Below are 14,096 nucleotides of genomic sequence, written 5' to 3' on the forward strand. Positions count from 1 at the left end.
ACTTCATGTCTTCTAATATTTCTTCTTGTCATATTCTGTTTTTTTACCTTTAATTATCAAAAAAGCAGTACTGTAACAGAATGACATGTAAATTTAAAAGCCCATTCATGTTTGTACCTTTCCCTACCTGTTGTTTTCATGGCCTCTTTTAATTTTACCCATATGTGTACACATTTTTCACTTATTGAATTATAAAAAAGTAGTGTATCATAGTAGTTAAGAGCATGCATTCGAGAACTAGATTGTGTAGGTCATATCCCTGCTGTACCACTTACTAGCTGTGTGACTTTGTACAGGTTAGTTAACCTCTCTGTGCCTCAGTTTCTTCATCTGTAGACTGGAGATAATAGAATCTAACTCTGAGTTTTGTAAGGATTAAATCAGTTAATACATGTAATGTGCTTAGCCTGGCACCTGGCAAGTAGTGCTCTGTATTAGCTTTTTTATTATAATTATTTAATTCAGTTACTAGTAGAATCAACATTGAGCACAATTATGTGCCTGGAATGAAACTGTTTGCTAGAGATACAGAACTGAATAAAATGTGTCTTTTCCCTAGACTGTGAAATCTGAAGAAAGGCACAAATAATCATGATAAATGTGCATAGGGATAAAGTATGTGGGTACACAGAGGATAGAGCCATCCTTGACTTGGGCTTCAAAGGCTTTGTAGTGGTTTGATGAATGGAGAAAGGGCTTTCAAGGAGAAGCAACAACATAGCTGAGGAAAAGCTTAAGGGTGCCGAGAAGGGGGAAGAATTAGCAAGAAGTGTGTGCTGACTTGAGTGTAACTTGGAGAGAGTAACTTTAGTGTTAAGAGGTGTAGTTTGGAGTAGTGCAGATGAGTGATAAGTAGGGTAGTGAGAGTAGAGAGAAGGAGTCTGCATTCGCTGGGAGGCTTAAGTGAGACTCAGCAGTTGAGGGTGAAAATCTAGGGGAGGGCTGGGGGCGGGTAAGGCAGTATGAAAAGGTTAGGGTTAGAAGCTGTGTAATCCAGTGGTTATTTCTATATGTCTTTTATTCATTCTTTATCTGTTAATTATTTTCTTATATGTTATCGATACTTACCTCTTTTCTTATTTTAAGTCAGATTTGTTGAGGTAGAATTAACATACAGTGAAATTCACCTTTGACGAATTTTGACAAATGTATATTCTTGTGTAAACACCACCACAATCAAGATTTAGAACATTTCCATTTCACTAAAAAGTTCCTTTGTGTCCTTTTGTAGTCAACCTCTTGGCCCCACCAAACACACAGTCCTTGGCAACTATTGTTCTGATTTCTGTCCCTGTAGTGTTGCCTTTTTCAGAATGTCATATAAATGGAGTTATATGTTACTTTGTTTCTTGCTTTTTTCACTTGGTGTAATACAGTCAGTGTTCCATCCACGTTATTGTGATCATTAATAGTTTGGTACTTTTTATTGCCTGGAATTATTTCACTGTATGGATGGACCACAGTTTGTTTATCCATTTAGCAGTTGATGGAAATTTGTGTTGTTTCCACTTTGGGCCTATTAAGGATAAAGTGTCTGTAAACATTCATTCCCAGGTCTTTGTGTGGCTGTGTTTACGTTTTCTTGGGTAAACATCTAGGAATGGTGTTGCCCAGTTGTACAGTCAGGATCTGCTCAACCCTTTGAGGAACTGCCCCGAAGTGTTTTCCTGAACAGCTGTGCATTTTGCTTTTCCACCAGCACTTCCAGTCTCTTCACATCCTCACCGAAAGTTGGTACTGCTGGTTTTAATTTTAGCAACTGTGCTGGGTATGTAGTGGTATCTCATTGTGGTTTTAATTTGCTTTTCTCTGTTGACTAAAGATGGTGAGCGTATTTTTGTGTAATTATTTGCCATCCATATATTTTTGGTAAAGTGTTCAAATCTTTTACCATCTTCCTCTCTTTTTGGTGACCTTGAGTTAGGAAACTATTTCTTAGATAGGGCACACGCACACAGAATTATTCCTTTTGGTGTGAAAGAAAAGAAATTGATAAATTGGACTTCATCAAAATTAAGTACTTTTGCTCCTCAAAAGATGCTGTTAAGAAAATGTAAAGTCAAGCCACAGACTGGGAGAAAATATTTGCAAAACAGATCTCCTAGAGGATTGAAATCCAGAATATATGAAGGACTCCTACAACTCAACAGTAGGAAATCAACCTATTTTAACGTGAGGAAAAGATTTGTCTACTTTTTAAATTTTTAGAGTTTTTGTTTATTTATTTTTTTGAGGAAGATTAGCCCTGAGCTAACTGCTGCCAATCCTCCTCTTTTTGCTGAGGAAGGCTGGCCATGAGCTAACATCCATGCCCATCTTCCTCTACCTTGTATGTGGGACGCCTACCACAGCATGGCTTTTTTTGCCACGCAGTGCCATGTCCACACCCGGGATCCAAACCGGCGAACCCCAGGCCACCAAAGCGGAATGTATGACCTTAACTGCTGCGCCACCGGGCAGGCCCCAGTCTTCCTTTTTATCATAGTTTTTCCTTGCTTTTTAAAATTTTGATATAGTAGAAACTTGGAATTTTGGGGGGGAGATAATTTCTTCTGTGCTTTCAAAACTGAGGATATGTGTTCCCAGGATCTAGAAACAGATCTGATAAAGTATCTGTTTCTCTCTCTCTCTCCCTCTGTTTTAAACCTTTTATTAAAGTATGAAAAAGATTTATTCAACTCTTCAATGTATTGGCAGTTTACAATGCTGGCCACCGGGCGGGCTCCAATAAATATTTGTTGAGTGAATGTTTGTTAAGTTATAAGATGAGCATTTAACTGAATCTTTTCCATATTGTTCTCAGTTATTCTAACAGTATTTATTTTTAAACTTTTCTTTCCCTCTTTTATTATGCTAACTCTATCATATGTTTGTTTCTTAATTAATGTATTAGTTTTGTATGCCCTAGAACAAATTACCACAAACGTAGTTGCTTAAAACTACACGTATTTATTATCTTATGGTTCTGGAGTCGAGAAGTCGGACCTGGGTTTTCCTGGACTAAGATCAAGGTCTTCACAGGGCTGCATTCTTTTCTGGAGGCTCTAGGGGAGAGTCCTTTCCCTTGTCTTTTCCAGGTTTTAGAGGCCACCCACATTCCTTGACTTGTGCCCCCTTTCATCTTTAAAGTCAGCAATGCCATTCTCCCTGACCCTTCTATCATCACCCCTGTCTCGCTCCACAGTTGGGAAAGATTCTCAGCTTTTAAGGACTGTGTGAGTAGATTGGGCCCATCTGGATAATCCAGGTTAATCTCATCATCTCAAGGTCCTTACTCTTAATCACGTCTGCAAAACCCATTTGCTTGCAAGGTAACATATTCACATTTCGGGAATTAGAACTTGAACATCTTTGGGAGGCCATTATTCTGCCTACTACATAGAGCATTGTTTATTGGTTGATGTTTTACATCTCTAATGTGTATTTTTGTTTTAGTTCTGATATTACTCTGTTTTTAACTTTAGTCTCACTTTAAAAATCATTTTTTACTTTATAATATGCCCTGTTATTTAATATGGTTATAGTATTCTGTCTCAAACAGTGTTTCTCTATATAGTTTAATTTAGCATGTTAAGTTTTGTTATAATTACTGAAAGACTTTTTTTCCCACTAAAGTTTTATAGTTATTTTAATTGGGTTTCAAAGGAAAAAGTTCCTGATACTGATACTCATTTTGCTGGCATTTGTGTAGCTTGGCCTCATCTTTCAATTAGTAATTTTTATCTCAGTGTTAGTCACTCACTGGTACCATTCAGGTAGAAAATATGCTTTTAGTGGGGTGTGGGATGTGGTGTCATATAATTTTTGATGAAAGGGCTATTTCTACCATTGGGGAAGAATTTCTCTCAATGAAGAGATGAAAGGAGATAAACATATACTGGGAGATAAAGTTTTGTTCAAAAGTTAAACCACATGTAGCATCAGTTGCTCTTTTGTGTAACTCATTAGCAGACTTGTTCACAGGCTTGTGAATTCAAGAAATCTTTCTTCTAGTAGAGTTTAGCTTAGTGACTGCTATGGACTTCCCCAAACTTAAGAGATTTGGAAATTGAGTTCTCTTCCAATACCATTTATAGAGATAGGGACTTTCTTAACAGCTTGGAGAAAAATTTTTGAGGAGAAAAATATTTTTTATAGAGAAATCAATATTGGCCTTTAATCTTATGTCAGATGCTGATTATTGGATCAAAATCCCATTATGGTAAAAGTGAAAAATTTGAACATATATTTGATGGAAAAAACTTTTTATAATAGAGTTCTTAACAGAGATAGGAAGTCTTTTTTTTTCTATTTTCTTTTAAAGGTTAAGAGTTTTTAGGTGGTTTTAAAGTTTTGGTCTGATACTTCTTAATTAGAATGATAATGACAGGTTGTTCCAGTGTATTTATATACAGTCAAAATTAAGAGAGCTAGGGGCTGGCCTGGTGGCATAGAGGTTAAGTTCATGTGATTTCCTTCGGTGGCCTTGGGTTTGCAGTTTTGGATCCTGGGCACGGACCTATGCACTGCTCATCAAGCCATGCTGTGGCGGTGTCCCACATACAAAAAATAGAGGAAGATGGTCATAGATGTTAGTTCAGGGCTAATCTTCCTTAGCAAAAAAAAAAAAAAAAAGGGAAGAAGAATAGTCTTTGCACATTTTGAATAGGATTAGCCTGAGCAATGCTGTTGAAATTGTTCTGTTAACCCTCCAGAGACTTACTTTTGCAAGTAGAATAAAATCTAAACTACATGGCAAGAGCTACAAGGTCTCACATAATCTTCCTCCCCTAATTATCTGGCTTCATCTTCTACCAGTCTGCCCTTCATTCGCCATCATTTCTGTCTCTCAGCCCTTGTATGTACTTTTCTGCCTGGAGATTCACAATGATGCTTCTGTCTTGTGGTTCAGGTCCTAGGATTAATGCTATCTGTTAAGAGCATTACCTGGACCACTGGAGCAAACTCCACCTCCTGCCACCCCCAGATTTTATTTTCTTTATATGATCTGTCATGATGGGAAATGAATGTTTTCAGTTGTTTACAGGTTTGTCTCCTACAACTAGAATGTAAGACCCCTGAAGAAGGGACTTGGTGTTTTTCATCCTTATGTCCCCAGTTCCTAGAACAATGCATAGGGCTTGGTTGGTGCTTAGTAGACATTTGTGAAGTGAATGCATGCACACTGGTGGTGATTTGTCAGGGGGGTAGTTTGGAGGAATAGTTGTTGCCTGGGTCTCTAGAAAGTCCAGGTTCAGTTGGATAGCATTCTGTGATCATTTAGTAGTGACCTCTGGGCGTATAGGAAAAGGGAAATTCATGAAATGTGCCTGCCACCTGTGTGCCTTTCCTGGATAATATCCACTAAGAATATGTGACAAGAATTTAGCTGCATAGCCCTGTGCCTCAGTTCCCTCAGCCTTGGAAGTAACAGTAGTATCCACTGCCTAGGCATGTTATGAGGATTAAATGTGATAGTGTCTGTGACGTGTTAGCACAGAGCCTGGAACATAGTAATTGCTTAAGGAATGTGAGCTATCGCTGTGTTACTACTGGTCATTAACTTATCTACCCGCTGATTGTTCAGAAAAAAAAGATACTTGAAGTGCATACTAATGCAGAACCTCTAACTGCGGAACGGTATCAGCTTATTCCCTGACTGGACTTTTTTTAGCCTAATTGACAAAATTGTGTTTGAGCTGTGTGTTAGTTTCCTAGGGCTGTCATAACAAATCACCACAAACTGGGTGGCTAGCTTAGCTGTACTCTAAACCTGCACTTTCCAGTATGGTAGCCAGTAGCCATATGTGACTGTTTAAATTAATGAAAATTAAAATTCAGTTCCTCAGTCACAGTAGCCACAATTCAAGTCTGCAGTAACTACATGTGGCTAGTGGCTCCCATGTTGGACAGCACAGCATATAAACATTTCCATCATTGTAGAAAGTTCTATTGGGTAGCACTGCTCTAAACAATTAGGCGATTTCGGAATAACACTTGTATTTGCTTTAGGCGCTTTGTATAGGTTTGTTGCTTCAATATATGTTTAGTTATAAATTTGGAGTAGTTCATAATAGCTGAATACAATATTTTTATGGATTTCTTTTAAAAGTTCTGCAGCAGAGTGACTCATTAATGTTATTTATGAATTGTTTATTCACTAGCTCCTTTCTTCATTGTCGAGAGCATATGGAGTCAGTAATAGAACATACTGCATGTCCTTTTTTTCCTGTATATTTATAACTAAGTGGCTGAAGGACACAAGATACTGTTTTATTTATTTTATTTGAATTATATGCCAGAGACTAAGCTCTTGTGTATTCAGGGCTACAATTTATAGTATTAATTAAGAACAGCTTTCCTTTTCTGCCCAGAATGAATTCAATATATTCTTCATTACTCCATGTGACTCTTGAGTGTGTTCTTTCGCTCATGATTGTTTTTTCTTCTCTTCCTGCCTCCCACCCTGTGCTTTTTTGCCTCCTGACTTCTCCCTCTTCCATTTAACTACCCCTCCCCTGACTCTGCTTTCCTTTATTTCTGCCTCTCCTTGTTTCTTTCATTTTCTCCCGCTGCTTCCTCCAATATCCACCTTACCAGAAATGGAAATGAGACAATATTTTCTTTAAATCATTTAATGAACTTCTGCCCTGTTTGTAATCAAATGCTTTTCTTTTTCTTAAAGTTTGCTAGACCATTCTTTTGAAAGTCCTGGGGTTCTCCCACGCCACTCAGTGATTAAATTATCATGTGTAGGCGGTATCCATTTCTCTGCCATAAAAGCAAATGTAATCAAGTACTTTTTTAAAACCAGAGAATGTATTTTCAACTGTATACATTCAATCACATTTTGTGTGACGTTAAGGGTAAAAGAAAATTGCTATTTCTTCAATACACACACATACATACACACATACTTAAACTTTTATTTTGACATAATTTCACACTCACGGAAAAGTTGCAAATATAAAGAATTACCATATTCTCTTTATCCAGATTCCGCAAGTGTTAATATTTTAACAAGTTTGCTTATCATTCTCTTTTTATATATGCACATTCTTTTCTGATCCCTTTTGAGAGTAAGATGCAGAGGTGATGCTCCTTTACTTCTGACTGTTCCTGTATTTCAGAAGCAAGGATATTCTCTTACAGCACTGTAGGACAATTATAAAAATCAGGAAATTGACATTGAAACAGTATTAGAGTTAGTGTGCAGACCTTATTCAAATCTTGCCAATTGTCCCGGTAACGTCCTTTATAGGAAAAGGAAAATCTCAGATCCAAAGTTGCATTCATTATCAGGTCTCTGTAGTCTCCTTTAATTTGGAACATTTCCTCAGTTTTCCCTTGAGTTGCAGACCTTGACGTTAGAACATTTGACCACCTTCAACGTTTTTTTGTAATAACAGCTTTTTTGAGGTGTAATTCACACACCATACAGTTATCCCATTTAAAGTGTGTAATTCAATGGTTTCTAATATGTTCACAGAGTCATGTGATCATCACGACCAACTTCAGAATATTTTCATCACTCCAGAAAGAAACTCAGGACTCCTTAGCAGTCCCTCTCATTTCTTTCACCACCCATCATAGGCAATCGCTAATCTACTTTATGTCTGAACATTTCCCTCTTCTGGCCATTTCATATACATAGAATTATGCAGTATTTGACTTTTTTTGTCTGGCTTCTTTCACTGAGCATGATGTCTTAGCTTAGGTCAATATGTTATTCTTCTTTATGGTTTAATGCTATTTCGTTATATGGTTGTACCAACTTTTGTTTATCCCTTCATCAGTTAATGAAACTTGGGTTGTTTTTACATTTTACTTATTAGAAATAATGCTGCTATGAACATGCCTGTACAAGTTTTTGTGTGGACATATGTTTTCATTTCTGTTGGGCGTATACTTCGGATTGGAATTCCTGGATCATATGGTAACTATGTTTCACTGTTTGAGACTCTGCCAGACTGTTTTCCAGAGCAACTGTACCGTCTTACTGCACTTTTACTAGCAATGTGTCAGGGTTCCAATTTCTACATATCCTTGTCCACACTTATTATTGTCTGACTTTTTGATTATAGCCATCCTAGTGGGTCTGAAGTAGTATCCCATTATGGTAAAATATCCTTAACATAAAATTTACTATTTTAACTGATTTTAAGTGTATGGTTCAGTGGCATTAAGTCCATTCACACTGCTGTGCAACAATCTCATCATCCATCTCCAGAATGATTCATCTTTCCAAATAGAAAATCTGTACCCATTAAAGAATAACTCCCCACTCTTCCATTGTGGTTTGATTAAAATTCCCTTTTTGGCTAATGATGTTGAACATCTTTTCATGTGCTTATTGGCCATTTGAATGTCTTCCTTGGAGAACTGTCTATTCAGATCTTTTGCCCATTTTTAAATAGTTTGTCTTTTTTTTTTTTTTGAGGAAGATTAGCCCTGAGCTAACTACTGCCAGTCCTCCTCTTTTTGCTGAGGAAGCCTGGCCCTGAGCTAACATCCGTGCCCATCTTTCTCTACTTTATATGTGGGACACCTACCACAGCATGGCGTGCCAAGTGGTGCCATGTCCACACCCAGGTTTGCCGGCAAACCCCGGGCCGCTGAGAAGCGGAACGTGCGAACTTAACCGCTGTGCCACCAGACCAGCCCCGGTTTGTCTTTTTATTGTTGAGTTGTAGGAGTTATTTATACATTCTAGATAGAAGTCCCTTATCAAATTTATGATTTGCAAAAATTTTCTTCCGTTTTCTATGTTGTCGTCTTACTTTTCTGATGGTGTCCTTTGTACCAAGGGGTTTTAATTTTGATAATGTCCAGTTTATCTTTTTTCTTTTGTTGCTCATGCTTTTGGTGTAATATCTAAGAAACCATTGTCTAATCCAAGGTTCGTCTAGATTTATGGCCCCATTTTCTTCTAAGAATTTTATAGTTTTAGCTTACCCCCAGCTTTTTAACCTTTTGACTGTTTCCTCGACATGTTACCCTTACTCTTCTGTAAGGTTACTGCGTCTTATTCAGTCCATGGGCTACAGCACTGGGTACAAGACTCCCTTTGGGCTGTTGTATCTCCAATGGCATAGGACAGCATTTTTGTTTTGGATCCATTGTTGGATTATCTCATATCGTACTCCTTTTATTCTCTGTCTTCCAGCTTCAACTGGTACCGTTCTCATTCACCCACATTCTCTAAAACATTTGACCAACTATTCCCTCCTTATCCTACCCATGTCTCTAATATCATTGGCTGTCTGAGTGTCCATGTGTAATGTCTCACCAACACTGTAAGTTCTCACTTTCTTACTTCTCAACTCCAGTAGTTATCACCTTCATCCTGTTTCAGCCACTTTTTCTCATGACCAGATCTTGGATCTTGCTATTCTTCAAAAATCCTAAATACCTGTATCCAGACTCTGATTATAACGTCCTATCCTCTTTTCTCCTTTTTCCTCTCTCCTTTTTCACCCTCCCTTTTCTATCTTCCTTCCTTCCCCCAACCCCCAGCCACTTCATTTCTACTTTCTGGCTCTGCTTCTTTCCCTATCTGACCTATTCCCTAAGCTTTGTCTTATCCAAAAAGCATAGTTAATTTACTTTCTTCCATATTCTTCAGGTTCATCCTATAAGTCTCTTCAGTTCTGTTTCCCCAGCCCTTTGAGCCGTCCTGATATATGTTTGATGTTCACTAAATGATGAGTGAATGAATGAATGAATGATGGAATGAACAAACCTTGCATCACTCCATTTATCTAACTGTTTGGCTCCTACTCAAGAACTGCTGGGCCCTGAGAAAAATTACAGCTATACATGGAGGCATTGTTAAAAAAATTCATAGTCTCTTATTTGGCCAGACAGTACTGTGATAACTAGTACTGTCTGGCATTTTTTTGTGTCCCTAGTCATCACTTCTTTTAACAGGTGTTAAACTTACAACAGATATTTTAAACATTCATCCTATTCTTGTATAACAGTGTGCTTTCTCACTCATAGCAGATGAATTTGCTTCTTATTTCCCTGAGAGAGTTGAGGCCAACAGGTGAGATACTTACTTAGCATCCTTTCTGACTTTCATGAGGGTACTCCCATCTAGTCCCCTGCTTTTCTCCTAACCCCTTGTTCAGAAGATGATGACTTGGCCTCTCTCCCATTCTTGACTTGTGTCTCTACGTGTTTTTTGGATCTTACCCTCTCTACTTCCTGAGGGACTGAACTTCATCAACTATTTCTTCTATCTTCAGCTCCTTTTTCTCGGTGGCCTTTCTCACCTCAGCATGTAAACTTCATAAAACAAAAAAGAAATAGTTAAATATACCATCACATGTATACTCAATTTCCTCTAACTTCTAGGAGTCCTCTTTTTCTTTCCCTTTTGACCCACCTTTTTGTAAGACTAGTCTGTATTTGGTGGTCTGGTGCTTAAGATTTGGCGCTCTCACCACCTCAGCCCAGATTTGTCTCCCCGGGCAGGGCACCACATTACCTGTCGGTCATCTGTCGGTTGTCATACCGTGGTGGCTGCGTGTTGCTGTGATGCTGAAAGCTATGCGACCAGGATTTCAAATAGCAGGGTCACCCATGGTGGACAGACTTCAGCAGAGCTTCCAGATTAAGACAGTCTAGGAAGAAGAACCTGGCCACCCACTTTTGAAAAAATTGGCCGTAAAAACCCTATGAATAGCAGTGGAGCATTGTCTGATACAGCACTGAAAGGGGAGAAGATAGCATGAAAAGATTGGGCAGGGTTCTGCTTTGCTGTACACAAGGTCACTAGGAGTCAGCATTGACTCGACGGCACTAATGGCAAAGTCTATATTAGCTGTCACCATTTTCTTTTCTTTCTTTCTTTTTTTTTTTTTTTGTGGAAGATTAGCCCTGAGCTAATATCTGCTGCCAACCCTCCTCTTTTTTCCTGAGGAAGGCTTGCCCTGAGCTAACATCCGTGCCCATCTTCCTCCACTTTATATGTGGGACGCCTACCACAGCATGGCTTGCCAAGTGGCACCATGTCCACACCCAGGATCCAAACTGGCGAACCCCAGGCCACCGAAGCGGAACGTGTGCACTTAGCCACTGCACCACTGGGCTGGCCCCACCATTTTCTTATTTATAACTTATTACTACTGAACTCACTGCTTTCCCTGGATTCGTTGACCCCCTCACTGTTAAATCAGGCATACCCATTCTCGTCTGTATGTTACTTGTTATCTCTGTGGCATTTCACACTGTTGGCTACTTCCTCCTCTTTGAATTCTCTGTTATCCTGGCTTTGATCGCATTCTGTAAGGAAACCACATGGCCTCTCTTAATAAAACTAGAACCTGATGGTTGCAGTGGTTCCAGGTGGACACATCTACAGTTAGATAGGTTTGTTTGGAACTAAAGAGCCAACGTTCTCTGAAATTTGCTTTGCTTTGGCAATTTCTCAATAATGATTGCTCCTGCTACTGTCGTGCTGAGCTGAATGATCAAAGGCAGAGCTGGATAGTGTGTTCTCACAAGTCTTTTCTTATTTCCTAGAAGACACTGATGCCAAAGGAATATTTTAAAGAGATTTGCTTTTCCACTTTTAATAAAGTCTTTTAAAAGGTTTCCTGTCTCAGTTGAGTTCATTGCAGCATTGTTCTATAATAATGAAAGATTAGAAATGACATAAAGGTCTATCAGTAGGGGAATGGATGAATTCATTATAGTATATCTCTACATGAGATACTAGGCAGCTAATAAAATTAATGAAGTAGACTTCTATATGCTTATGATACATAGGAAAAAGAATCAAGGGGGCTGGCCATGTGGCCGAGTGGTTAAGTTTGCGCACTCTGGTTTGGTGGCCCAGGGTTTCACTAGTTCGGATCCTGGATGTGGACCTAGCAGTGCGCATCAAGCCATGCTGAGGTGGTGTCCCACAGAGCACAGCCAGAAGAAGCTACATCTACAATATACAACTATGTACTGGAGGGCTTTGGGGAGAAGAAGGAGGAGATGGAGAAGGGGACCGGGAAGGGGATGGGCACCAGGTTAGCTCAGCTGCCAAGCTTTAAAAAAAAAGAAAAAGAAACTAGGGCCAGGTGTATTTTATCTATTATCTATCTATCTACCTCATAATTTGTAAGAAAAAAAGAAAAAACTGCAGAACTGTATAAATGTTTACCACTGGAAAACGTCTTGGTATCTATTCATCAAACTATTATGAGTAATTTCATCTGAGGAGTAGAAGATGTTATGGATTACTTTATTTCCTCTTTCTATTTCTATTTCTTCTGTAGTAAAACAATGATAATCTGAGGATTTTTAAACTAGAGGTAATATTAACTTATGACCTATTCTTTCTTGACTTTCTCTCTTCCTTTAGCTTCTTGGACTACAATCCTTGCTGTTTTTCATTTTCCTTGTAGCTCTAGCTGCTCTCACTCAGTCTCCTTAGTGGGCTTCTCATATCTTCATCCTGTTTATCCCTCAAGAGTCACCTTTGTTTCTCTAAGAAGCGTTCCCGATCACTCAGTCAGATTTGATTACCTTTCCTCTGTGTTCCCATGGCACCCTGGGAAGTCCTCCTTAGTCACTGGTGTCCAGGGCAGGAGCTGTTATTACTTGACTTTGTATTCCATGGACCTGAGCCCAGTATGCAAGCACGTGGTAGAAATTCATTAAAAGGGGTTTCAGTATTAAAATAATACAGCATAGGATTTGGGGTAGATCTCCTTAATACCAGCATGTCCTTTTGTGTGGATTGTCACTTTATGCCTTTTTTCTTGAAGCTCTGTGTGAAGAGACATGTTTTAATTAAACTTCAGTTTCTGTCTCAGGACATGTTTAGATTGTGTTGATAGGCTGTCCTAGCAGAACTCCAGGCAGTTTATTTAAATGTAATAGGATTTCTTCAGTTATCATCAGAGGACAGGACAGTGATCATTTCATATGTTATTGTAACACAAAACGTTAATACTGAATATTTTTTATAGTATCTCTAAATGCATTAATTAAAGAAAACCTGTTTTGTGTGCTTAGAAAATGTGTTACATTGACTCAAGCAGAAGAATAAACACAAATTAATATTTCTTCTCCATGTAAATTGCTTGCCTAACAGTTTGTTTTCTTTTTAGGTTCAACAGATAGATCGAGTGGTAGAAGTGGTGGAGGAAACAATTAAAGGTAATTGTTGAAAGTAAGATAAGCAGACTATATATTGTTTGAACTATATTATGAAAATACCATCTAGTTAACATTTATTTAGCATCTTTATGAAAGTTATTGTTTTAGATATAAACTCATAAAATTTTTTTTCCTTGACAACTCCATGCATTGACCAATCCAGTATAGGAGGCATATATTTGATTGGCTTATAAATGCCTCAGGTCATAGTCTTTTTTTTTTTTTAAGTTCACTTTTATTTTTGTGTAAAGTAGATTTAATTGAAATATCAGATCAGGAAGATAGAATTTAATCAATTTTAAAGTGAAATGATTTTATTTGCATTTTTTGCAGTTTTATTGAGATATAAATGACATTTGCATGTTTTCATATCACATAATTAATTGAAGTTATCTTTTTTTAAAGTACTTTTAAAAGTTGTAGTCAATTTTTTTTTTTTAATTTTATTTTTTTCCTTTTTCTCCCAAAGCCCCCCAGTACATAGTTGTATATTCTTCGTTGTGGGTCCTTCTAGCTATGGCATGTGGGACGCTTCCTCAGAGTGGCTTGATGAGCGATGCCATGTCCACGCCCAGGATTCGAACCAACGAAACACCGGGCCACCTGCAGCAGAGCGCACGAACCCAACCACTTGGCCACGGGGCCAGCCCCAGTTGTAGTCAATTTTGATAACCTCTTCTACATGTGATTTTTGTAGTTACGCTAGGAAATAGAATTATACTTTCTTTCATTAGCCAGCCAGCGTTCTTTAAAACAGATTCGTATTGAAGTCGTCGAGAAAGGAGCCATCCTTAATTCTGTGGTTTAGTTTCTAAATATTTATAGTCTACTTTTCCTCTGTTAGAGTGGTACAAATGAAAGCAGTAATATGATATTGAAATATTAAGTTAAAACAATTGAAGTTCTCACTTAAAATTTTAACCATTTGGTTATAAATGAGAATTTTATGTTTTACA

The 14,096-nt window shown here is 38.1% G+C and overlaps 1 protein-coding gene across 12 annotated transcripts in view; it reads left to right on the top strand.

Annotated features, from left to right (window-relative positions):
- CDKAL1 (CDK5 regulatory subunit associated protein 1 like 1) overlaps positions 1 to 14,096 on the top strand; it is a 610,652-nt gene that overhangs the window by 156,627 nt on the left and 439,929 nt on the right. For all 12 annotated transcript variants that reach the window (XM_008518334.2, XM_008518335.2, XM_070584147.1 and 9 more), the window contains one exon: positions 13,092 to 13,140. In XM_008518334.2, coding sequence (XP_008516556.1) covers positions 13,092 to 13,140 — 49 coding nt within the window. The remainder of the gene's footprint in view (positions 1 to 13,091; positions 13,141 to 14,096) is intronic.

Source organism: Equus przewalskii, chromosome 19, assembly GCF_037783145.1.
Source record: "Equus przewalskii isolate Varuska chromosome 19, EquPr2, whole genome shotgun sequence".
NCBI lineage: Eukaryota > Metazoa > Chordata > Mammalia > Perissodactyla > Equidae > Equus > Equus przewalskii.